The 26165-nt window shown below is 39.0% G+C and overlaps 1 protein-coding gene across 2 annotated transcripts; it reads left to right on the top strand.

The window, feature by feature from the left end:
* The first annotated feature begins 2520 nt into the window (after positions 1 to 2520).
* Positions 2521 to 25239, top strand: IL7R (interleukin 7 receptor). Of its 2 annotated transcripts, XM_003925928.3 has the most exons (8): positions 2521 to 2761; positions 6477 to 6615; positions 12766 to 12923; positions 16420 to 16577; positions 18834 to 19002; positions 19798 to 19891; positions 20870 to 20945; positions 21329 to 25239. In XM_003925928.3, the coding sequence occupies exons 1-8, from the start codon at positions 2680 to 2682 to the stop codon at positions 21830 to 21832; spliced, it is 1380 nt and encodes a 459-aa protein (XP_003925977.1). In that variant the 5' UTR covers positions 2521 to 2679; the 3' UTR covers positions 21833 to 25239. The 2 variants fall into 2 exon arrangements, with proteins under 2 accessions (XP_003925977.1, XP_074242721.1); XM_074386620.1 differs by lacking the exons at positions 19798 to 19891; positions 21329 to 25239 and having other exon boundaries at positions 20870 to 21322.
* The last annotated feature ends 926 nt before the right edge of the window (positions 25240 to 26165 follow it).

Below are 26165 nucleotides of genomic sequence, written 5' to 3'. Positions count from 1 at the left end.
TTGTTACCTGGGGGATAGGGTGAGCTAGGTGGTTCTTCCTTAGCTTTTCTAAGTCTCCAAAGGACTAACAAGACCTGAGTGAGGAAAGCAAGATGCTGCTATTCCCTGATAATCTCTAGAAGGACTGGTGATGCATCTCATTTTTCTCTGAGCTCCCCACACTTTAGGCTTCTTTCTGAGAGGTCTTTTCAGCATCTCCTGCCCCACCCAGAGAGTAAGCAACCCAGTGGAAATCCCCTGAACAAACCAGCACATGCTGTACCAAAATATTGTGTCTTACCTTTGTTCTTTTACATCTTCACAACTAAAGGAAAGAGATACAATCAAAATGATAGTCCACTTAAATGATAAACAAGAGAATTTAAAGAGACATGACCCAGTTACTCACCCATGAAGTGACAATCTGTTAGCAATTTAGGAGAACCATGTTGGTAGATAGATGTAATTTGGAATTTCTCCTTGAATACTTGCTTAATTCATGGGAATTGATAATTATAGCTTTCTTGAATGGATATTTACCTCATTGCACAAAACATATCAATTTTTGTGAATCAGGCTTCCAATTTTCTAACCAAGCTTTCAAAACAAGATTATAAATGAGGACATAAATTATTATCTGATGCACAAAATTGTCACTCTGTGGTTTGGAAGGTGTTTTGAAATGCCCAGAGAAGGCCCTGACAAATAAAGAAGATGGAATATGTCCCCTTCAGTTGGATTCTTGCCCTGAAGTATTCCTTGGGCCTGTAGTCCAAAGTGTGACATTATAACTGGTGCAGGCCGAGTCTGTCTTAAAGCTGAAAAGGAGGATCCAGAGACTGGTAGGTATGTGTCACCTCCTTTTTTTCTTCATTATTGTCAAGTAGTTGTAATGGTGGGACAAGCTAACTCATCACGCATCTCTTGAATCCCTCCGATTTGCTTTACACCTTGGGGGGTGTTGTTCATCTCTGCTAATTTTAGCCATTTCCCAGGTACACAGGAGCAATTCTACCCAATACCAGTGAATCCAACAGAAGTTCATAACTCACTGATCACTCAGTTTCTCTGCACTCCTCACCTTATAATTGCAGTCTTGCAGCATCTTTCCAAAAAAGAGCCACTGCGAATCAAGAATAGAGTTTTATGGCCTGAATCCAGGTTAGATTATTTATTTCAAGAAAAAGAAAAAAAAGAAAAAAAAATCTAGCAGTTAGCAAGAAGCAGTGAGGCTTTACAAATACCATGACTTTAACCATGAGCCATATTGGGAAGGATGCTGACTGTTATACAGGTTCAGGGGCATCTGAATTATCTATCCCATGGTCTCAGACTTCTGCCTTGTATACCTAGTTACTAATGTAGTTCATATGTACTATATATACCTGAAAAGTTGTGTGGCAATCACATTTTCACGAATAGAATCCTGTTTTAAATGCACCAAGAAAGTACCGTCTTAATCCTTTGAAAAAGAGGTCAGCAGACTTCTTCTACAAAGGGTCAGATAGTAAAGATTTTCCACCATTTGTACCATTCAATTTCTATCTCATCTACTCAGCTCTGCGATTGTAGCATAAAAGCAATTGCAGATGATACACAAACGGGTGAGGCTGTATTCCAATGAAATGTTATTTGCAATAACAAGTGGTGGTCCTAATTTGGTCCCAAGGCTTACTTGGGGAAAAAAAAGACCTTTTGAAAAAGAACAAATAAATAAATACATTTTAAAAAATTGGTCCCTAGGTCATAGTTTGCCACCCCCTCATTAAAAAAATCTTGAATGCCTACTATGATGGGTTAGATCTGAGTAAATACTAGGAATACAGAGAGAACAAAAGAGAAAAACTGCTATTCTTGTGAAACTTGGAAGTTGGAGGTAAGCTATTTAAAATAAACCTACAGTAAAGTACTTCACATAATGCAGACTGCTTCTTTAAAGTAAAACTCACTCCAAGCCAGTTGATTCACTTTGCAAGTTTGAATTTTTGTCTTCATAGTCTTTTGAAGTGGGCCCTTAGCCGGGGCTGTGGCTCACACCTGTAATTTCAGCACTTTGGGAGGTCAAGGCAGGCAGATGACTTGAGGTCAGGAGTTTGAGACCAGCCTGGCCAACATGGCGAAACTCTGTCTCCAAAAATTAGCCTGGGCATGGTGGCATGCACCTGTAGTCCCAGCTACTCAGGAGGCTGACGCAGGAGAATCGCTTGAACCTGGGAGGCAAAAGCTGCAGTGAACCGAGATCACACCGCTGCACTGAAGCCTGGGTGACAGAGCAAGACTCTGTCCTGAAAAAATAAAATAAAATAAAAACATAATAAATAAATAAAGTGAGCCCTAGCCTAAGATAGCTTGAGCCTAGGTGTGAATCTACTGCCTTCCTCTGAAGTTAAGCACAGTAAGTGTGGGGCTGCAGGGAATATCCAGGAGATACAGTAATTTCAAAGGCTCTGTCTCTTCATGTCATTTACCTCTGCTTATAGCAGCAATACTTTTACTCAGACTTCCTGTTTCTGGAACTTGCCTCCTTTATTGCTGTGTTTATACTTCCTTCTGTCTGTGATTAGATAAGCATAAAGCCCTAGATCTAAGCTTCTCTGTCTTCTCCCTCCCTCCCTTTCTCTTCCTCTCATTCATTTCATACACACTGGCTCACACGTCTGCTCTCTCTCTCTCTCTCTCTCTCTCTCTCTCTCTCTCAGAATGACAATTCTAGGTACAACTTTTGCTGTATTTTTTTCTTTACTTCAAGTCGTTTCTGGAGAAAGTGGCCATGCACAGAATGGTGAGTCATTTCTAACTTTTCTTAAGGATTTTTGATTACCTGTAGCATAGTTTCAGGTTACTCAGTTCCCTAACAGACCTGAGTTGGGCACTGGGTTGGAATGGAGTTTGAGAATTTACCACATATTCAGTCAATTTTTCAAATGTTCTAAACACCATGACAGGGGGAATGGGGTCAATACTATGGATAGTTTATAAGACCTCACAATTCTCAAGAAGGAATGCATTTCACTCCTAAGTGTATATCTTAAGTGCTGAATGATTCCTCTGCTCTTACAGAAAGAACATTCATGTAGGTGCTATGACTGTGCTTGTTGGAAAATGTCCAAGGTAATTTTACCTTGTCAGGAGATCAAGCTGGATTCATTTTGTTTGACTTTTTAAAAATCCTGAAAGCATAACTTTCAGGATGAGGTAACATCCAGAAGCAATAGCTTTGTCTCCATTGACCAGTGCTATATCCTCAATACCTAAATCAGTGGCTAGAATATAGTAGACATCCAATAAATTCTGAAAATGTTTTCCAAATACTTCAGTTTTGAGAGATTTATGTGAGATTTTTAGTAAATAACAGACTAGAGAAAAATCTAAATGAGTTTACTAATTGAAATACACTGAATTGCCTTCACACCAACAAAATGATCATATGCAATAATTCTCTTTGGGGTCTAAAAAACTTAGTACTTAGAACCCAATTCTGCCCATACATAAACACATTGTAATTATAACCCTTTCACTTTAAGAGTTAAAAAGTATTTGTCTATAGACAATATCAAGCACATCAGCCTAATGACTCAGTGTAGATATTTTGAGTCATGTAATTACAAAGGATGGAAATCCCTAGAATTTTCTCATTAAGGGAATTGTCAGACAGTTGGACGTTTTTTACAATGTATGACTCACTTTATGGGGGATGATTTTATTCTGTGCTAAATGTTGCCTTGGATTTGCACAAAGACTGATGTGTGGCAGGAAACATAAACTTAATCTCTTTGGTGTCATCTATACTCACTATTTCTCCCTGGTGATCATACTATTTTTAAAATACATAAGAATTCTAGTTGAAAACTGGGTTTTCACTTCAACTTTTAAAATTTCATATTTTTAGGAGATCTATAATTACCTGATTCACATGACTGCATAAAATACTTCCCAGTTTGGGGTATAAGGAATTCACATTCAGTTGCTGCTTGTTGAAAGTTGTTAGTTTTCTGAACATCACAAGGATGATCAAGAGAAGAAAGGGATACTTTTTTAAAAATCCAAATCATTTACACTATTAATTAACTAACTCCATTCAGTAGGAAGAAGATTTCTAAATATTACTGGCTTGCCTATAATACATATTCCACAAAATTTAAATTTTGTATGGATAAATATGTCTAGATACCTAATTAAATAAATAATATTAATTATTGATCATTTAAAGAATAATAGATTAACTCATTATTCAAAAGCTCGTTGTAATTTCAAAACAATAGTGATAACACCTTCAACTGACATAAACGTTCAAAAGAGAAACTCAAATGTTTCATGTACGTTTTCAGAATTAGAGTTCTTATTTTACCTTTTCATTACTTATTTCTCAGAAAATATTATACTCATAGCTAACCCTTTTTAAATGCTGTGTTCTAAGCTACATCTTTGTATATATCCATTCAATAATTGCTCATAACATGAGCTTACATATTAGAACATACGTCTTAGAGAAGTTGCCTACCTGACAGAGAACCACAGCTACAAGGTAGAACATCCAGTATTTAAACGCACAGCTGTCCAACTCTGACACCACAGGTCTTGATCATTGTGTACATTAACTACTCTTAGCCAAGAATTTTTCAGCTCATGTCAAGCAGAATATTCTCTTTGTAAAATGCCATAACATTTTGTAAGTCATTGAAGGGAATTTTTCTCGGTTACAAAGCAACTCTGCCCAGTAATACCTACTGAAGAGCCAGTGAGCTGCTTCCTAAAACACAGCCATTTTAAGTGCAAGAAACTGGATAAATGCTTCATTGTATATTGTATGCTTTGCCAAACTGGATGACAGTGGGAGTTCTTTGTTATGTGGGCACTGGTGTCTGCTAGAGTGTGCTGTCTCTATTGAAGAATCATGAAGACAAAGCTGGCCCACAGGATGTCTGAATCCAAATAGTAATGTATGTTCTGTGCATAAGATTGGCGGAAAAGAAAATGTCAGAACAATGTGAGTACTGCCATGTAAGGTCAGAGCCACTGCATTTAGAAAGCTGCCAGTACACAGTACTAAGCCTACAAAATTAAGAATGAACATGTTGTGAAATGTGAGCCCTGTATGGTGGGCTGCCTCTCATTATTTCACACTGTCATCAGAAGGAGAGCCATACCCTGCTGAATTACATAAGGAACTTCTGCTGGTGGCAGAACTGTGAGCTGGATAGATTCTGGGAATGGCCATAAAGACAAATGCCTGTGGCTGTGAGCAATGCCCACACCTATGGTCCAGCTAGGGCTGTTTGAGATTTGTTGCATTGACTGAACCAACCTGCATTTCAACTGGTTGGTCCATTTACAATCAGCTTTACTAACTTTCCCATTTTCCCTTCTGGGTTATTTAAGTTAAAAAAGTGCTATTCGGACAGCCCTTGGTCTCTGGGACACTTGACTGGGATTCAATTTTAGTATACCTATCTCTAGTGTAAAGCCTTAGAAGCATCTAATCTCTAGTACCATTGAACCAGAATAACCTGGACGCAGTCCTAGGCTCACACCAGAGCACTCTGAGAGTGGCTTTGCTTACTCTGGATTTTCTCAAGTCCCAGTGGGAGTGTATTTTCTGACCTATTTATCCAGCCTCACTTTCCTATCATGTAAAACATACATACAAAATGTAGATTTCATTATAGGGTCTACAACTCAGCTCAAGAAACCAAATACTATGTGTGACAGGTTACACTTTCCAAAAGTAATAGCAAAAAAAAATAATAATAAATCTGGTTCCCCACTTCCTTTGTGTCTGTAGAAGAATCTATAAGAATAGAAGCAGTATGTACAACATTCACAGGAAGGTTCATCAAATCTGAGTCCTGCCAGATCTAATTTTTTTTCCTAAGCATGTTTGTCTCAGTCAGTAGCTTAAGACAGTGGAGATAATCAATACATTTAAACAGTCACACAATGGAGATAATCAGAGCCACTTTTAGTTGGGATGCCTTTTTATACAAGGGAAAGTGACCTCTTAAAAAAGTGAAATTCTAACTGGAAGATAGCTATCATCATCCTTCATTTAAGAAAACAGAAAAAGATACTAGGAGGGAATAAATTATGATTTGTAATGAAGTCAAAAGTGAGATTAGGTAGCATGAGAATAATGGAAATAAAGTATTTCTTCTTTGAAATATACGGACAATCAATGTAACAAATGTAGCAGAAGAAATTTCAGTTTAAATACAGAAAAGAATGTGTTCAGTACCTCTGGTTCTTTAACTCAGAAATATTTGGAGGTCACTTACTCATTATGATGGACTTCTTTTTCTATTGGAAAACTCTGTTAGCATTGAGCATTTTCAGTTTTTGTTTTTTGATGGTTGGTTGGTTTTGAAACATTTTTCTTGTCTTTGCCCTTGGGCTTTCCTTCTTTAGATAAGACATGTCTGCCAATTTATTAAGGTCATGCCATATTTCAAAAGGATACATTCATTTGTTTCATTAACAGCAGTATATTTATTCCTCCTCAGGAGACTTGGAAGATGCAGAACTGGATGACTACTCATTCTCATGCTATAGCCAGTTGGAAGTGAATGGATCCCAGCACTCGCTGACCTGTGCTTTTGAGGACCCAGATGTCAACACCACCAATCTGGAATTTGAAATATGGTGAGGAATGGTGGTTTTAATGATTACTTAGACATCCTCTGTCTCTCTTTTCATGTGCTTCTTTTAATACCTGCAAAAGAAAGGATATGTTGCCTAATTAACAAATGTTAACATCTAAGGAATTCCCAAAAGTCTCCTGAAACTACTTGTCCTTCACCAAAACCACTTATGCAAAGCTCCTCTCACAGTTCAACTTTCAGATCTGGAGGTTCAGTCAAATGACGTTCTGGATCTTGGGGTATCCCACATTCCTCCCAACTTCACAGTAGAATTTAAATCCTGCATCTCCTACAACACCCCTCACCAAAAATCTATTTGCTCAACATCAGACAATCCAGTATCTTCAAGTTGCATGACAGTTAAACTGCCTTGTTTCCAATCCCAAATCAGTGCTTACCAGCTTTTTGACCTCGAGAAAGTTATGTAATATATCTATGTGTCAGTTTCCTCACCTGTAAAATGAGATAACCTGCCTCACAGGAAGTTTGTGATGGTTAAATAGTTTCATCATGTAAATCATTCCAAACAGTGAATAACGAGTAATGGGGAAGCAACATTAAATTATAATTCTGTGAATATTGACCTAACTTCTACCCTCTTGACACAATTTGACTTCAGATGATCCTCTCAATGTAATTTTTTTTTCAGAAATTCATAGGAATAAGTTGGCATTGTGTTTCACAAGGTCTCAGAGAAAAGGCAAAGAAGAAGAGTCTTTGGTTTTAAAGCTTACTCAAGGTCTCAGGGAACTTTATCTTTTCCTTCCTCCACAAGTCATCTCTTGTTGCCAAGGGTTACTATCTCTTGTGATCTGAGAAACTACTCTAACTTAAAATTCTGACATGTGGCTAACTCCAAATTTATATCAGAATGACCTAATTTTTAGTTAGTTTCCTAGTGAGCAAAGTAAGTCAAGATCCACCAACAGTAATAGAAGGCTTCTTATGTTCCATAGACACTGAGACAATTCTCCACAGTACATAGTCCAAACAAGTCCTGAACTCCAACGTATATTAATTTATGGGAGCTTCCTGCATCTATCATGCAGTGCTTCCTGCTGCAGTCCTTAGATAAACATGCTCTTGGACTTGATTATTGTACTGTGCTTTCCGTCAGCCTCTGTTCACTTCCCTAACATATTTTCCAGGAATAAAATATATCAAAAGAACCAGAACCAGTTCAATGTCCAGAATCTAGGTTGGAAATGAATTGCACCAAAACAGCCAAACAACTCATTCAAACAATACACTTACTTTTATGGGCAAAACACCTCCCACACAGAGGTTTCACTTTGGCTTCTTTAACCAGCTGGCTGGTGGGCTGAGTGTTCATCCTGATTTCTCTTGGCCAAGCTGAGGCTAATCTTTCTGTTCACTTTCATTCACACCATATTTGACCACTTCCTTGACCACTCAAACACACTTGCCCTTTAACATTTCTCTTGATTTTTTTCTGTCATATTGTAATCTGTCCAAAGCCTCCTCTCTTTGGGTTTTCCAACTGGATTCAGATATTTCCACTGGAAAGGTACTGCCTTAAGAAAAGTTTTCAGTGAAAAACACTAGTATCAGCTCTTTAGTAGATTAACTCCTGGAGTTCAGAGCCCTTAAAAGGATACCCAGTTTCACAAGACAGCCATAAGGTCATCGTTGATTGTCCGTTGTTCATTAATTTCATTCTCAAAAACATGGGAATGAGCTGAAAATACTATTTTAGATCCCTCTTAAATTCCTAACAGTACCAGAAACTTGCTACTGGTTGGGGACTGTAATTGGATATTTAACACATACTTTCCTTACAAACGTATCTATACTCAAGGATTGAACTAAAAGCCATTGCCCTAGTTTCTCCACATCCCATGTTTACCTAAAATTCAGAAATGGGACCCCACTCCCAGTCTTCCCTTCTATATTTATTTATCAAATTATGACAACATTGTCATCTTCAGATATTTCTGCCTGACGTTTGTCCTAAGCTTATTCCCTGGTATCTGTCTAGCTTACCCACAAAATCTATTTTTTTTCCTGTTCCAAGTGGGAAAGTCCATCTACCCCAACAAGAAACACAACTTTCTAGTAACTTTGAGACACATACACATACACACATCCTTTTTAAAGCCTAAACAACTGTATAACCAGTTAACAAAAGTTATGATTTGGGAAAGCAGTTTTAAAGAATGTCCCAAAAATACTCACTATATTTAGCCAGTTAATTCACTTAACATTTCTTCATCAATCTCTGGTTTTCATGACTGTAGGAACTTAACCAGTCACTCACACACCAAAATAAACCAAAGGTGAAAGATTCTGTACCTAAAGCTGGGGCACACTCCTCCACATTTAACCTCCTGGCCAGCTCACCTAAAGCCAGACAAACATGTTCCTCTTTCTGTGCAGAGTCCAGGAACCATTCTAGAAAGGACTCACTTGGGCACATGCAGAGAACAGTGTACACACATCCAGTTCACCAGAGAAAACCAACACACATTCTGGGTTGCAGGTCATTCAAAAGGCCTTCCTTGAACACACTCCTTAGGATTTAAACAAAATTACGTCTGGTCAATGGAAAGAATTCTTTCATGTAAGCAAACTTACCCAGAGGCACTTTTTTCCTGCCCAGATCTTGACTTCCAATTTAACCCACTTATACCTCCTTAGAACTATTTGGCTGAGCTTAAAAAGTGCATAGGAAAAACAAATTGGTAACTGTGGTTATCACAGAAGAGGAAAATTAAATTTAGGGTTAGAGAAGGAAAATAACCCTGTGATTTTACTTTTATTCTATCTTTTTAAATTACCTTACAATGAGAATATATACCTTTGTTCCTTCTTAAATTTTTACATTATTTATTCATTTTTGTTTACTTTCTTGCTTTATTACAATGCATTTTAGGAGTAAAATTTACATGTGGTAAAATTCACAAAACTTAAGTGAATTTTGAGACATGTCTACGACATGTAGCCATTCCAACGATAAAGATATAGATCTTTTTTTCCCCCTAGAAGGAGGCTTTGTGTTCCATTCCAGTCAACCTTCATACTCCACATGCAATCGTAGTTCTTAATTATATCACCCTTTGGTTTTCGCCAGTTTCTGATAGTTCTTATTAATAGAATAATGCTTTATTCTTTTCCATTTTCTTTCATTTAACACAGTGTTTGAGAGAGCTAGCCATGTTGATGTCCATCTCATAGCTCATCTTTTCAATTGCTGAGTAGTAATTCCACTGTATGAATACACCACAAATTTTTATTTCTCCTCTTGGTGGACATTTGCGTTTTTTCGAGTTAGAGACTATTTTTTTAAGTTGCTGTTCACATTCTTCTATAAATCGGTTTGTGAATATATATTTTCATTTCTCTGGGGTAAAAAAAAAAAAAAAACTCTCAGAATAGAATTGCTGTGTAATAAGGTCAGAGAGTATCTAAATTTATAAGAAACTGCCCAACAGTTTTTCAAAGTGGTTATACCATTCTACTATCCTCCCAGCAATATATAAGAGCTATATATCATTTGCAATATTTGGGTTTGGGACAGTATCTCCTTAGGCTTTTAATTTGCATTTCTCAAATAACAACTGTTGAACACCTTTTCATGTACTTGGTCATTTGCATGTCTTCTTTTGATGACCATCTCTTAAAATTACCAAGTTATTTGTCCTTTTATTAATGCTGGATATGCATTCTGTATGTTTTCTGTATACAATTCCTTTGTCAGATAGATGTAGTGCATCTATTTTTTGCTAGTCTGAAGCTTGTCATTTTATTTTCTTAATGGTGCATTTTAATAAGCAAGAGGGTTTTTTTTGATGGAGTCTAATATATCATTTTTAAAAAATATTTAGTGCTTTTTGTAACCTTGCTAAGATACCTTTGCTTACTCCCAAAGTAGGGAACATATTTTCCCATGTTTTCTTTTAAATGTTCTACAGCTTTAGCCTTTATATTTAGGTCTACATCAAACATATAATTAATCCTATATATTTATGTGGAACTAGGGCTTATATTTTCTATACATCTACTCAGTTATTTCAAAGAAATTTGCTGAAAATGATGTGCTATCACCCCATTGAATTTACTGGGTGCCTGCATTTAAAATTTATTAACATTGTATGTGAGTCTATTTCTGAATTCTTTCTATTGATTAATTTATTTATCCTTATGCCAGTACTAAATTGTTCTGATTATCATAGCGCTATACTAAGTTTGAGGTCAGGTTTCTGAGTCTTCCATATTTATTCTACTTTTTCCAATGTTGCTTTGGCTATTGTGGGTTCCTTTTATTTCCACATAAATTTTAGAATCAGCTTGTCAATTTCTTTAAAAAATCCGCTGAGACTTTGAGTAATATATGGGCCGTTTTGGGGAAATTTTCATTTTATCAATATTGAATTAGCTAGTCTAATTCAATAGAGAACATAGTTCTCTATTTATTTAGATTTCTTTTAAAAACTCTCAACAATGTTTCATAATTTCCAGTGCAAAGGCCTTGAACATCTTTTATTAATTTTATTTTTAAGTATTTTATGTATTTATTTCTATCAAATTGAACTATCATTTTTAAATTTTATTTTCCAACTGTTTGATGGTAGCTTATAGACATATAAACTGACTTTTGTATAATGACCTTGATAATTCACTTTATTTATTTCTGTAGTTGTATTGAATATTCTTTATCATTTTCCACATGAATAAACATGTTTTCTGCAAATACTGGAAGTATTTTTTCCTTCTTTCCAACCTGGATACATTTTATTTGTTTCTCTTGTTTTACACATTGGCTAAAACCTCCTGTACATCATTGAATAGAAATGGTGAAAGTGGATATTCCTGTCATCTCCTGGTCTTAGGGAAACGATTTATGTTCACAATTTCAACATAAATATGATAGTAACTATAGGCTTTTTGTAAATGCTGTTTATCAGATTGAAGAAATATCTTTCTATTTCTTATCTGTTGTGAGTTTTTAACATGAATAAATACATTCATGTTATTAAACAATGCTTGAATGCACCAATTGACTATAACCAGGTTATTCATGTCTTCTAGTCTGTTAATGTGGCAAATTATATTGATTGATTTTTGAATGTTTAACCTGCTTTGGTTTCCTAAGATATGCCCTACTTTGTAAATGTGAATTACAATGAGTGTGTTAACATTTTCTTGTGAAATTTTGCTGATGCATTTTTAAGGGATATTTATCTATCAACTTCTTTTCTGTAATATTTTTGCCAGATTTTGGTACCAGGATTAAGCTAGCTTCAAAAAATAGGTTGAGGAGGGTCATTCCTCCTCTAGTTTCTAAAAGAATTTGTTTATATTGGCACTATTTCTTTTCTTATACATTTACTAGAATTTACCGTAATATAACCGTCAGGAGTAGAGTTTTCTTTGTGGGAAAGTTTACTGATAGTAAGTTTAATTTCTTAGAAAGAAATATAACTATTGAAATAAGCAATTTTATGTCAGATTTACTAATTTCTGTTTATAAAACATTTTCATTACATCTAAGTTACTACATACATTAAAATAACATTTAAACTTTCCTTATCGTATTCTTGACATCTGTGTGATCTACAGTGTTATCTCCTCTTATATTCCAGATATTGGTAATTTATATCTTTGTTTTCTTAACCAGTCTTATTAGGTTTTATCAGCCAAAATTACCTAATGAAAATCCCTTATGTTACCCATCAAGTATGTATGATGTTATATATCTATATAACCCTTTATACTGTTATCAGTTTCTTTAACTTTTTTTTAATTCGATTTTTTTACGATTCTTATTTCTCATGTACATTCCCATGGAACATAAAAAATAATTACTTCTTTACCTAAACAAAGTATTTGTTTTTCAATGATTGATTATTTAAAAATACAGGAATTTTTGATGATTTTTGTAAGCATGTTTTGACTATTTCAGGTTCAACTGCTTCTAATTCTGAGTAAACCATCATTAAGTATAATGGCAGCAGAAAGCCACATGATTTCAATGCATTATCTCTCATTCCTGGACATGACTCCACTCACCCACCAACATACCTATGAACAGAGTTAAAGTCAAACATATAGCAATGTGCATATGATACTATTCCGTCGTATACAGGAACTCCCACCTGAATCAAGACATATCCCCTTTTCATTCCTATAGTGGGGCCCTCGTGGAGGTAAGGTGCCTGAATTTCAGGAAACTACAAGAGATATATCTCATTGAAACAAAGAAATTCCTATTGATCGGAAATAGTGAGATATGTGTGAAGGCTGGAGAAAAGAGTCTAACCTGCAAAAACGTAAACCTAGCCACTATAGGTAAGAAGTTGTACAGGTAAGAAGAAGGGGTATGCCTGTCATTTTTTGAATACCTGAAAACACTATGTCTGGAAATTCTGTAGGTTAAAAGTAGACAAATTGTGGAAACAATTGGTAATTAATAATAGCTAATTCTCTATTGCGAATTTTTTAATAAATGAAAAATTTGAAATGTTTGCTTTCCTGCCATGCAAGAATTCTGAGGCTCTTCAAACCCAGCTGTCAAAGAGAGTGTGCAAATCTACATGAAATGTCTAACTGGAGCTGGGTTTCCTGTCATCCATCCACAGGTGTCCTTTCTTTCCTCACCTGTTCTCCTGAATTCTTTGTAGTCTTCTCCCCAAATTCCTACAACATTCTGAGTGAGTTTAGCTAACTTATCAAGTTATTTTAAAAAGCATATATATCTTCTCTATTAGTCAGAGTTTTCTAGAAAAAAAGGGAACCAGTAGGAGGCCAGATAGATAGAGATGATCGACAGGAGAGATTTCTGTGAAGAAATTGACTTCTGTGTTTGTGGGGACTGGCAATTGCAAAAATCCATAAGGCAAGCCAGTAGGCTAGAAATTCAGGGAAGAGTGCAGTGTTGAGTCTAAATTCCGCATGCCAGGAAACTCAAGCAGATTTTCTGTATTGCACTTTTGAGATAGATTTGCTGCTTCTTCAGGGAACCTCAATCTTTGCTCTAGAGGCCTTCTACTCTTGGGGTGATGCCCACCACATCATGGAAGACAATCTGCTTTACTCAAAGTCTGTTGATTTGAATGTTAACCGCATCTAAAAAAATACCTTTAGTATTCCCTATTCACACCCCCTTCAGTCCCCAAAAAGAAAATTAAAGGTAAGAGAGCAATACTCATTACAGACAAGAAAGAATGAGGAACCTAGCTCAGCTTTCTCTCAGCTTTGTTTCACTGATGGTAAAATAGAGAGTTAAAGCAGAAGTTCCATGTGTGAACAATTAACTTGTGGAAAAGCAAATGTAGTAGAAAAGAGACATTAGGCAGATGGCTGTGCATGTTGGCCACACAGCAGCAGCATTGGGCATGACCAGTGTGGGTACTGGTTACAGGCAGAGGACGGGGTATCTCCAAGGTTATGAAAAACTTGCATTTTGATTATTTGGAGATGAGGCCTCTATGGATGGGGCACCATATCTAAAGGTTCACCACTTACATTGCAAATATACATTCATTTCTCCAAGAGTGAGCAGTGAAGGCAGAGATTCTCAGTCTTCGGACAAGGTCCTGGAGCATCAGAGCAGAACCCATTCTCACAAAAACCCACACCAGCATGCAAGCCCTTGGATGCACATAAACACTCACAATACACCCAGAGTCTCCAGGTGACACCAGAGTCTCCAAATCCCCATATCCCATATACCCAATGCTCTTACAATTTCCACCCCTCAGCAGACCACAAATCGGCATGGCTTTTGAATGGCAAGAGGGAGGGGTACAGTACACACACTGCTGGTAGCACAGGCCCCGTGGAAGAGTGGTGTGAGAAAAGCACTGGACAAGCAGGAAGAGAGGCAAAGGCATGTCTCACACCAGCATCTCCTCTTACGTCCTAATGGGACACTTCATTACTACCATTTAAGTGAGTTTAAACTAGATGCTTCTGATTGAGCCCCAGAGCCAGAGCTCCACACCCACCATCTGCACACTCACTTCTCCTTGTTTAGGTGTCTCTTGACCCAATAAAGCTGAAGGGGGAAGCTTCCTGCCTTTCCACTTCTCCTGGCAGAGTAGATTGATATGATTGTTCAGATTCTACAAGAATATATTACCTCTAAAATATTGCTTGAAAAATGAGCCGCCTTTTCTAATTTGCTCAAAGACATGACTTGGGCTTGAGGCAGAACTGTCCAGAGAGCACCACGACAAGCCACTGTGATGTGCAACATGAGAGAAACAAAAGCTAAATGAAGAAGAGTGAGCCTCAGAATGAGAGAATTGGATTTAAATCCCTTTAAACCATTTTACAGGGGCCCAAACCTAATTAACTTCTCTGAGATTCAGTTTCCTTATCAATATGGTGGTGACAAGTGAAGACAGCGTAAGCAAAGCACGCAGTGCTTAGGAGATGTGTTCTTCCGTTAATTCCTTTTTTATTAAAAGATGGACACGGGGCAGGGGTTTCAGCTCAGAAGGGCTTGTTGAGAATGGAATAAAGGGCAGGAACTGGAGAGAGGGGCGAAACATTGCCAGCGTTATCTGTGGGGCAGTTCTCCACCCTCTGCCTTTCCTCCTGCTTCTTGCTAGGTCTCGGGTATCTTCCCTTTTATTAGACTTCCCCTTTTACAAGACATCCAACAGTGAAAAATGAAGTCAATACTCTTTTTTCAGTACCTCTAAGGCAAAGCAGGGAAACGGGCAGTCACCACAATGAACAAGTGACTACAAGAGCTAGGCCAAACTCTGCCACGAGGATTTCACTTTATTGAGCCGGTAATGCTAAAGTCCAGCTCAGACTCTACTGAGTGAAAGTTCGATGAACCCACATCCTCTTATGAACAACTGGGCCTGAGATCAGTCATGCAAAAAGTAGCACCCTCATCCCCAGACAACTAACTTCCCAGGCTGTTATCAGTGAACAGCCAAGAGGGCAGGTCAGGGAAGTCTCAGGACCTTCTAGGAAATCGGTACCTTTCTCTGGGTTTGTTCTGCCTGAAATGATACCTGTCTCCCTCCGACAGCTTAGCATATGTGGAGCATATGATCCTAACAGCAACTCTGCAAGGCAGGAAGGCAATAGAAAAGCCCAAGAGAAATTCAGTGTTAAAGCTGAGAGACTGACAAGGGGGCTCCCTGAGGCCAGTCTGGAAGGTCCTAGCCAGGGCCAGGGCACAGACCCTTCACGCCACTATAACTGAGATGAGGTGCAAGGTTCACAGCATATAACGTAATTTCATTACAAGAATGAAGACTCAAAGTTTAAATACTACTGCTATGGGGCTCATTAGTAACAAGTTCTCCAATATTCAAAAGGCAAAGAGGATGTGTTTTAGTGTAAAATTAACACTAGCTGCTGTAACAAATAAGCCCCCAAACATATGACATCTCAAACACCGTAAGTGTATTTCTCACTCACAATCAGAGTCAGAATGGATGTTTCTAACCTGCAGGTGGGGCTCCTCCAAGTAGTATTCTGGGCACTTTCCATCCTATGGCTCCACTGTCTTTAACGCAGGACTCCAAGTGGTGGAAGAGGACGGAGCAGGGGAGTCACACATGGGTGTGTGTCTGGGCCAGGGTGAGGGTGGGTGTGCATTTCCTCTACTCACCTCACTCGCAAGGTCACACCCAACTGTAAGGGAGGCTGGGGAATGTGGACTGGATTTGAACCCAAGAAGACGAAATGGTTTTCTGAATAGTTGGTCATTTACTGACACAAAAAGGTCAGAGTGATTTGCAGAGGAGATGAATTTTAAATCCCATAATTATTTCCTTGGCCACACTTTAGACAGAATTTATTTCTTTTTCTTTTCCAGTTAAACCTGAGGCTCCTTTTGACCTAAGTGTCATCTATCGTGAAGGAGCCAATGACTTTCTGGTGACGTTCAATACATCACACTTGCAAAAGAAGTATGTAAAAGTTTTAATGCATGATGTAGCTTACCGCCACGAAAAAGATGAGAACAACTGGATGGTATGTAGCTCAACTACATTAAAAAAATAAAGACGAATGAATGTTTCATATTTTGCTGTTCTAGTAGGGCATTTCCCCTGAGAGGGCCTAACAATTTTGCTTTCAAAACATACCTTCTACTGAAAGAAGCTCCCAATACTAGCCCCACAAAAACCTGGATTTTCCCTAGTGCATACTCTTCTAGCTCTAGCTATTTTTTCTTGCTCTAATTTTAGTCTTCAGAATGTTTCTACATCAGTGAGTTGGATAACAACATAGATTGAGACCAAATTGATCCTCCGTATTCAGGGGCCTCAAAAACAGCCGTGTCTAGTACCACTTTCATAGGCAAATCAGGCAAAATGTATATCTGGGTATAACCACCAAGTCATAGGCACATTCTGGCTTATGAGATTCGTGGGACCAGCATGAGATAAGGAACAGAGGCATAATGTTTGTCTTTGTTGTTTTTATTTTAAAGCCCAAGGTCATTGTTTTTGAAGTAATAGCTTAATTTTCGTAATTAAGTAACAGCTTAACCCTTCGTAATTAGGAGAGTTACTTAGATGCTCTCTTCATGATTTGTTGAGGTTGGAATGATCTGGCGGTACCTAGAAGTTATTTTGGAAAGGAGGTAGCAGAAGATTGGAGTGCACCATGTTATGAGATTTCTTTTAACCCACTAGCTTAACTTCTTTCTGCACCTCAGGGATGAAGAGGAGATGATGATTTTTCTTTCTCAAGGCCTTCTTATTCTGGCTGTCCCCATTTTTCAGACCAAGATTGGCCTTGTTTGTTTGCTGTGTGATGCAAGATGCCACTTGCATACATGCAACACCTGACCCAAAGCACCAGCTCCCTCTTTCCACTCACCCACCCTGCCCTGGATGCACACACCAACTGGACTACCTTGATCCTGCCCTCTTCCATTATTCCATTGGTGAAAATTGCACAAGTGGAAAAGCAACTTAGTGGAGAAAGGAGGGATTACAAATAAATGGTGACAGGAAAATTAAATTTAAAAAAAAAATTTTTTTTGAGACAGTCTTGCTGGGTCACCTAAGCTGGAGTCCAATGGTGCGATCTCTGCTCACTGCAACCTCCACCTCCTGGGTTCAAGCAATTCTCCTGTCTCAGCTCCCCCAGTAGCTGGGATTACAGGCAACTGCCATCATGCCCAGCCAATCTTTGTATTTTTGTAGAGATAGGGTTTTGCCATGTTGGCTAGGCTGGTCTTGAACTCCTGATCTCAGGTGATTCACCCGCCTTGACCTCCCAAAGTGCTGGGATTACAGGCGTGAGCCACCATACCTGGCCAAAATTTAAAAAAAAAAAATTAAGGTAAATGCCCACCTGCCTTTATAACAACAACAAAACAACAGATGATTTAAGGAAATTATAAAACAGTGAAACTCTAAACAAACTAGAAAAATATAGGCAAATGTTTAGATAACATGAAGAAGAACTTTCTAAGCATCAAAGCTGTAGAAGAAAGGAAAGGATTGAGACATGTGACTACATGAAAAGTAGAGGCTTATGTATGTCAAATCACACAATAATCAAAAATGCAAATTTAAAAGTAGGATTAAATTGCTGCATATACAGCTGACAGGTGATTAGTATCATTAATATATAAAGAGCTCTTATAAATCATTTTAAAAAATCACAATAGAAAAATGAGCAAAAAATTGGGAAAATCTCATAAAATATGGAATATATAAATTCAATAAATACACGAAAATGAACTAATTATCAAATAAATACATATATTAATAGTGATGGACTAATTTTTATCTATCAAATGAGTAGAGTATGTTTTTGGTTTTATCTTAAAGATAATACACTGTGTGGGGGAGACTTTTGTCTCTGTATTACTATTGACAATGTAAAATGGCATCTTTCTGGAGAGAATTGATTCCTGCTCACTAACCTAAACTAACTTTTCATCTTCCCTTGATATGTGACAGGAGAGAGAGAAAAGAGGAAGATATTGAAGTGTGGAAAGGGAGAGCCTGGGCAGTGTCTAACTCACCTGAATAAGACCCATCATTTCCCTCTCCTCCTTGACCACTCACAGCATCCTTTATAAGCTCAGATTCTGTCTCCAGTTTTGCTGTTGATTCCTTCACATATCAGAGCTCCTTATTCTAATAAATATGAGACAACCTTAGGAAAATGTTTATGGGACTAAAGGAATTCTACCTGAAATGATTTGGGAGATTTAGGCAACACCTCTTTTCCCATCCTAAGAACGTAACCGCACTCTTTACTCTCTAGCACGTGAATTTATCCAGCACAAAGCTGACACTCTTGCAGAGAATGCTCCAACCAAAAGCAACGTATGAGATTAAAGTTCGATCCATCCCTCATTACTATTTTAAAGGCTTCTGGAGTGAATGGAGTCCAAGTTATTACTTCAGAACGCCAGAGATCAATAATCACTCAGGTAAAGAATGGTGGTAGAGTTTTTGTTCCCCCAGAGTGCTTTGCTGGTGAAAGTGAGGGAGCAAGTGAGAGAAAGATTATTAAAACTAACCAGCAAAATAGGACCCCCCTGGAGTGCATTTTTACACTTTGGAGAATGAATTGCCTGCTCTCCTTGCCCCTTTTGTGAAGAACAAGGAAGCAGAGGGAGTGGGGTCCTTACTTAGCTGAGAACTAGTGCAGGTGGTGTGTGTTCCTGAAAGCTGCCATAAATTTTGAGCAAGATCCCCACCCACTACCTCCAGTTAACCGATTTACCCTGGGACCCCAATGGCTGGTGACTCTAAGGCCTCTCCAAGAAGCACATGTGTTGGTGTCAGGTGCACAGGCAGGTGTGGCTGTCCCGTATCTCCTTTTCCAGAAGGATGAAGATATCTTTGGAACTGGAACTGAGAATGTTTAGGAACTGAGACATCCCCTCCCTAGAGTTTGCAGCGGGGTGAACATCTCTCTCATTATCTCCTGCTCAGGCTTCTTTTGCTTGGTGGATAGTCAAGAAGGGCAGAGAGCATTGGTACCTTTGATGCCAGACCATGTTTACATTTCAAGTGGCAGATGTTCTGGGCCTAGTTACCCGAGTCAGTGCCTTTTAAGCCAAAATCCCTCCATAAAGCTGTCACATCTCTCTGTTATCTGAAAAGCAACTTTCAAGAAGTAATAACTGGGCCCACATTACTAAGTAAATGTGAAGCATCCTGAGACCCTACCCCACTGCATGACTACTGAATGCTTACCACGATCTATTCTTGCTTTCCAGGGGAGACAAATCCTATCTTACTAACCATCAGCATTTTGAGTGTTTTCTCTGTGGTTCTGTTGGTCATCTTGGCCTGTGTGTTATGGAAAAAAAGGTGACTTTCTTCAACTAATAAAGAGGGTGATTATGTGGGATCACAGACAGTTAGAGCTTGATCCCCATTTATTGATGAGAAAACTGCAAAGGGGAATAAGGCATTTCACAAATTTAGTGCCCAGTATCCCTATCTATCCTCAGTGAATTCCCACAATGAATTTCCTAAGAGGCAAAAATATATAAATTGGACATTGGGCAAACCCTGTAACCCTGTCACCAAAGTAAGAATTCTGTAATGCAATGTTTCCCAAGCTTTTCTTCCAGCATCCCCTAAAGGTTGCAGAAGCCATCATTCATGGCAAATGCACAATGTACTCGAAGTTTTGACTTTCAGTATATAAATTCATGGCATTTTGTATTCTAATATATGGTAAGGCTATGTTTGCTTCATCATAAAAATGATGTGTTAGACATGCACTTGTTAAGTCACTTAATATTCTAGGAAGATGCCCTTGGCAGAAGGCTACATACCCCCAGGATTATAAATACCCTAATTTGAAAAGCACTGCCTTGAAAGTACTAAGCAATTTCCCTGGGTAATTTGAAAATATTCCCTCACTTCTGCCAAAATTAGCTGACAGAATTGCTGCCAGTAAAGAGAAGGAACATAAAGGCAACACTTAAATTGGGAGTAAACAATGGGATCAAATTGTACTTCCACAGCTCCACCAAAACTACCTCCTTGCAAGCCTTGGTGTTCCTTCCCTCTAGGGCTTTTTCCCAGAGGTATATTACAGTCATGTCTGGTTCACAGAATGAATTGTTAGCACTTGTCTCTGGTTCAACCCCTCCTTGAATTGATAGGGCCCTGAGGCCCAGAGAAAGCAAGTTCCTTGAGCATAGTCACCCACCTAATTGTGATAGAGCCAAGACTGGAAATCTGTTCTTCTGATTCCGGGCTCAGAATAAGTGGGAAAACTCAATGTGCCTATGCCCTCTGCCATTCACCTCCTCTATCAATGTCCTCTGATTTCAGGATTAAGCCTATTATATGGCCTAGTCTCCCAGATCATAAGAAGACTCTGGAACATCTGTGTAAGAAACCAAGAAAGGTGAGTGTTTTTGGTGCTTAAAAAATATTGTGTTGGCAACATCCCAGTTGCCAAGAATGACATTCCAGGACAAGGAACAGTTGATGCATCAAATACCTCAGCTTCTGGTATTTGTTGCATCCTGTAACTAGGGTCCCTCCTAAAACCCTAGCTGCAGGAGGGAACTGAAACAAGATACACATCTCAGAACTTCTGGGCTCCCTGGGGCTTGAGGGCACAGCTACTGGTCAAGCCAGGTCTTGAAGTGTCTCAGAAGCAAAGAGTCCATTGAGGAACATGTGGGCAATTCCGTGACATTCCCTGTCAGAAAACTCATCAGACCTTTTCCTGAACTGAACCTTTGAAGGTGCCGTTTTAATGCCTTCTCTCCTTTTTCTGTGCAGAATTTAATTGTGAGTTTCAATCCTGAAAGTTTCCTGGACTGCCAGATTCATAGGGTGGATGACATTCAAGCTAGAGATGAAGCGGAAGGCTTTCTGCAAGATATGGTTCCTCCACAACTAGAAGAATCTGAGACGCAGAGGCCTGAAGGGGACGTGCAGAGCCCCAACTGGCCATCTGAGGATGTAGTCACCACCGCAGAAACTTTTGGAAGAGATCCACCCCTCGGATGCCTGGCTGGGAATGTCAGTGCATGTGATGCCCCTATACTCTCCTCTTCCAGGCCCCTAGAGTGCAGAGAGAGTGGCGCAAATGGGTCTCATGTGAACCAGGACCTCCTCCTTAGCCTCGGAACTACAAACAGCACCCTGCCACCTTCATTCCCTCTCCAATCCAGAATCCTGACATTGAACCCAGTTGCTCAGGGGCAGCCCATCCTTACTTTCCTGGGATCAAACAAAGAAGAAGCATACGTCACCATGTCCAGCTTCTACCAAAACCGGTGAAGTGTAAGAAACCCAGACTGAACTCACCGTGAGCCACAAAGATGATTTAGAAGGGAAGTCTAGAGTTCCCAGTCTCCCTCACAGCACGAAGAAGACAAAATTAGCAAAACCCCACTACATGGTCTTGCAGGATTCTGAAACATTGCTTTGACCACGTTTCCTGAGTTCAGTGGCATTCAACACGAGACAAGAGCACCCTGCTTCTACCATGTGAATTTACAAGGTTTTTTAGGGTTTGTTTTTGTTTTTGTTTTTTTGAGATGGAATCTTGCTTTGTCGCCAGGCTGGAGTGCAGTGTGGCTTGGCTCACTGCAACCTCCACCTCCTGAGTTCAAGTCATTCTCCTTCCTTATCCTCCCCAGTAGCTGGAATTACAGCCATGCACCACCACACTCGGCTAATTTTTGGACTATTAGTAGAGACGGGGTTTCACCATATTGGCCAGGCTGGTCTCAAACTCCTTACATCAGAATCCGCCCACTTCAGCCTCCCAAAGTACTGGGATTACAGGCGTGAGCCACTGCACCCGGCCTGGTCACAAGGTTTAAGTCGACCTAATGATTCAGCTATGTTTTTTTAAGAAAGAGGAAAGTATGAAAGAGTAAAGGAAAGGATTTAGGAGTGAGGAAGGCAGGAAGAGAGCAAGGGGGAAAGAAAGAAAAAAGGAGAAACATGATAGTTGCCATTATTAGGATTTAGTATATATCCAATGCTGTGCAAGTGCTCTGCACACCTTGCCTCACTCTATCCTCACAATCATCCTGGGAGCTATGTGCAATTACTATAACTGCTCTCTTTTTTATAGATCATTAGATTCAAGAACTAAGGAGTTAAGTAACTTGTCCAAGTTGTTCACACAGTGAAGGGTGAGGCCAAGATATGATGGCTGTGAGTCTGCAGTTCCCTGAGCCATGTGCCTTTCTCTTCATTGAGGACTTCCCCATTCTTGAGTGCCAAACCTCACTAGTAACAGGATGTGACTAGATAATTTATGATCCCAACGGGGTCACTTTGGAAAGTGAAAGGGGAACTTATATATAATCCCTCCAGGACAATGAGCAGAAACTAGGACTGCCCCAGACAAACAGGGACATACCTATGGTCACTTAAATTAAAATGGCTATGAGAAAGAAAGTGGGGGAAATCAGTCTTGTGGGTGTGAAGTCCCACGACCAGCCATGTCAAGAGAAGGGAAAGAAGGCAAGAAAAAGCCATGAAGCCCATTTGATTTCATTTTTCTGAAAATAAGCTCAAGAGGGAATAAATTAGAAACTCACAACTCACAATTTCTCGTTTGTTACCAAGACTGTGATTCTCTTGCTGCTACCACCCAAATGCATCCATCCATGATCTCAGAGGAACCTGTCGCTAACCCTGGACATGGGTATGTTTGATGAGTGAGAGGAGGTATCACTCCTCCCATGTGTATAGACACTACCCAGACCTAAATTCATCCCAAATTGTCCTGAGTTCTCCAGCAATAGATGCTGCCACAAACTTCAGGGAGAAAGAGTTTCAAGCACATGCAATGAGTGAACTGGCTGTGGCTACATTCTTGAAGATATACAGAAGAGACATATTATGAATGTTTGACATTTATCATCTTGCCTTTCTTGATCTAGATTAATTTTTAATGACTAGCTCGAAGTCAAGGCAATTGAGTAATGTTTGCTCAGGGAAGTGCAGCAAACCCCTCTCCTGCAGGCCTCCAGACCCAGGCTTCACGGAACCACAAAAAGCAAAACCTGCACAGAAAACTAAAGAAGGGCCATAGGTTCAGGGTTTTGTTTGAGGTTTATTGTTATTGATTTTCTGTTTTGAACTTTTTTCTTTGTTTGGTTTTTACTTTATTTAGCGGGATTAGGTATTTTAGTTTTCTTGTTTGTTTTGTGTTGTCTGTGAATGGGTTTTAACTGTGGATGGATAGACCTTACTTGTTGGCTTAACAGACTGGTAAAATCAGACCATCTTGTTCTTCAGATGAGTGTTTTCCTTTCCAAAGTGCTCTCCTCTGCATCAGCAGTAGAAGTACAACACTGTAATCCCTTATGTTTACTTAGTGCTTCGGCAATTTTCAAAGCACTTCCATAAGCATTCTTTTCACCTACTCGATAGGCATTTATGGAAAGCCTGCTATGAGCCAATCATAGTGTTAGGTGCAGGGTATCTAAAGACAAATAAGGATGTCACCCTGCCTCATAAATTGCAAAATCTAACTAAAGTGACAGCTTAGTAAACAAAATTTTTATTATACTACAAAATGCTACAAAAGAGGCATGTAGAAAGTGCCCTGTTTGCGACAGGGCAAATGCCACAAAAATGATAGAAATTTGCATGGAGAAAAGGTAGAATCTGCCTGGTTTGTAGGAAGCAGAAAACATTTTTCATCAGGTGGGAAGGTCCTTTTTACCTTTTGTAGAAATGAGAGTGAAGTCTCAAATAGGAGGTTCCACAAAATCTCATGTCCAGCCTAGGTCTCTGATACATTGTTCACGGAGGTTCTTTAAAGTATTTATTGTTTTCTTTGACTTTGGAAAAATTGGGACACAAGAAGACAGGTAAATTACCGAACCTCACACATTAAGTCAGAACTGGGAGCTGCAATGTTGTATCCCTGTTATAAATAGGCAATCTCTCAAGGAAATGAAGAGATGAACTGTAGAGAAACATCGAGGTATCTCCAGCTCTAAACTCCTCTGTCTCAGTATTGTTTGGCAGATGTTATCATTGGAATTTAGTGTCTGAGCATCTGTCTGTTACTAGAGTATTTAAAATGCATGTATTATAATCATATAACCATAACTGCTGTTAATTCTTGATTACATACCTAGGGACAATGTGTAATGTGAGATTACTAATTGGTTCTGCCCAATATACTTTCAGATTTTATTAAGGAAAAAAAAAAACCTACTGATCAGAGGCAATGTATTAATCAGAAATGTAAACTGCTAATTCTATACAGCATGAAATGAAAAGACAACTAAATTGGTCCAACAACCATGTCTAGGGCACCCTGGCTCATGCGGTTGATTGCCTACCAACCTTTGCCTCTTCCTTCAGTGCGGTTTCCATGGGAATTTCCTTCAGAAAAGCCAAGTGTGGGCTGTTTCAGAGGTGCATACCTGTGTTTTCTTAGCTCTTATAGAGGGGCTATAAGACTTGGAAGGGGCCAGAAAGAATATATGGTAGAGTTCCGAAAAATGATGCAGATTAGGTGGCATTTTTGCCTGGTCTGTGGTTTATTGTTGAGATTATTCTTTAAAATATCCATTGTTCACTACAGTGAAGATCTCTGATTTGACTGTGTACTTTCCACATGCATTACAAATATTTCACAGAGCTGCTTAGTATATAAGTGTACAATGTGTATAACCATATCCTATTTAATTAAATGCTATGGAACTCTTTGTGGCTGTGCCTGTCTTCTCTGGAATCTGTGAATAGAGGTATACCCAGAATGGACCACGTGTCTCTTCAGCCCCTGAAAACATTATGATGTCATCTGCTGTCATTTTATGGATTTGAACTTTCAGAGGAATCTCTTTTAATCAGTTAAGCAGTTAATCAATTAATAAATCAATTAACAATTTGTTGAGGATCTGCTCTGTACAGCTTTGCACTGTGCTGGGCACTAGGGTTACAGAGGTAAAATGGGACACTTCCAGCTCACAACTGCATGAAGGCAAAGACACCTAGGAACAGGCACAATGTCATACCGTTGTTTTAATGCAAAATATCCATTATGATTTTTAGCTATAAGCAAGAAACATCAGTTTGGGCTAACTAAGCAGAAAAGGACCTTATTACAGGTTATTAGGAGGGCTCACAGACTATCTAGGAGGGTGAAGAACTGGTCTTGGAGGCCACAGAGCCACTTTGTATCTCTGCCACTGACACCTCCAGAAACTGAAAATAGCTACCTCCATTGCTACCACCAGCCCAGAATAGTCTCAGAAGCAGCACCCAGTGGCTTCACATCCCTGGCTGTGGGCTTAAAGACAGCAGCGGAGCCTGTGGTTGATGAAGCCTAGTTCAGATGCCTGAGATCTAGCAATGGGTAATGGAGAAGAAAATATCAGATATTTTCATCTTCCAGCAAGAGGCAAGAACCATAGCATGGGGCATTCCCCAAATATAGGAAGAACTTTCCACTTCTAAGTGAGGGGGAAAAAAAAGAAGAAGAGCAAAAAGGAGAAGAAGGACACACTACAGAATAAACAGCAAAAAAGGGCAATATGAAGGAGGTCTCACTTGATATGGTAGCACAGGGTAAGTCAGAGCACACTAGGTAACGGAGCCTGGAGCAGGAAAGATGCTTTCTGGTAAATGAAAC

The sequence above is a fragment of the Saimiri boliviensis genome, chromosome 1, assembly GCF_048565385.1.
Source record: "Saimiri boliviensis isolate mSaiBol1 chromosome 1, mSaiBol1.pri, whole genome shotgun sequence".
Lineage (NCBI taxonomy): Eukaryota > Metazoa > Chordata > Mammalia > Primates > Cebidae > Saimiri > Saimiri boliviensis.
This window is presented reverse-complemented; position numbering and strand designations above follow the sequence as displayed.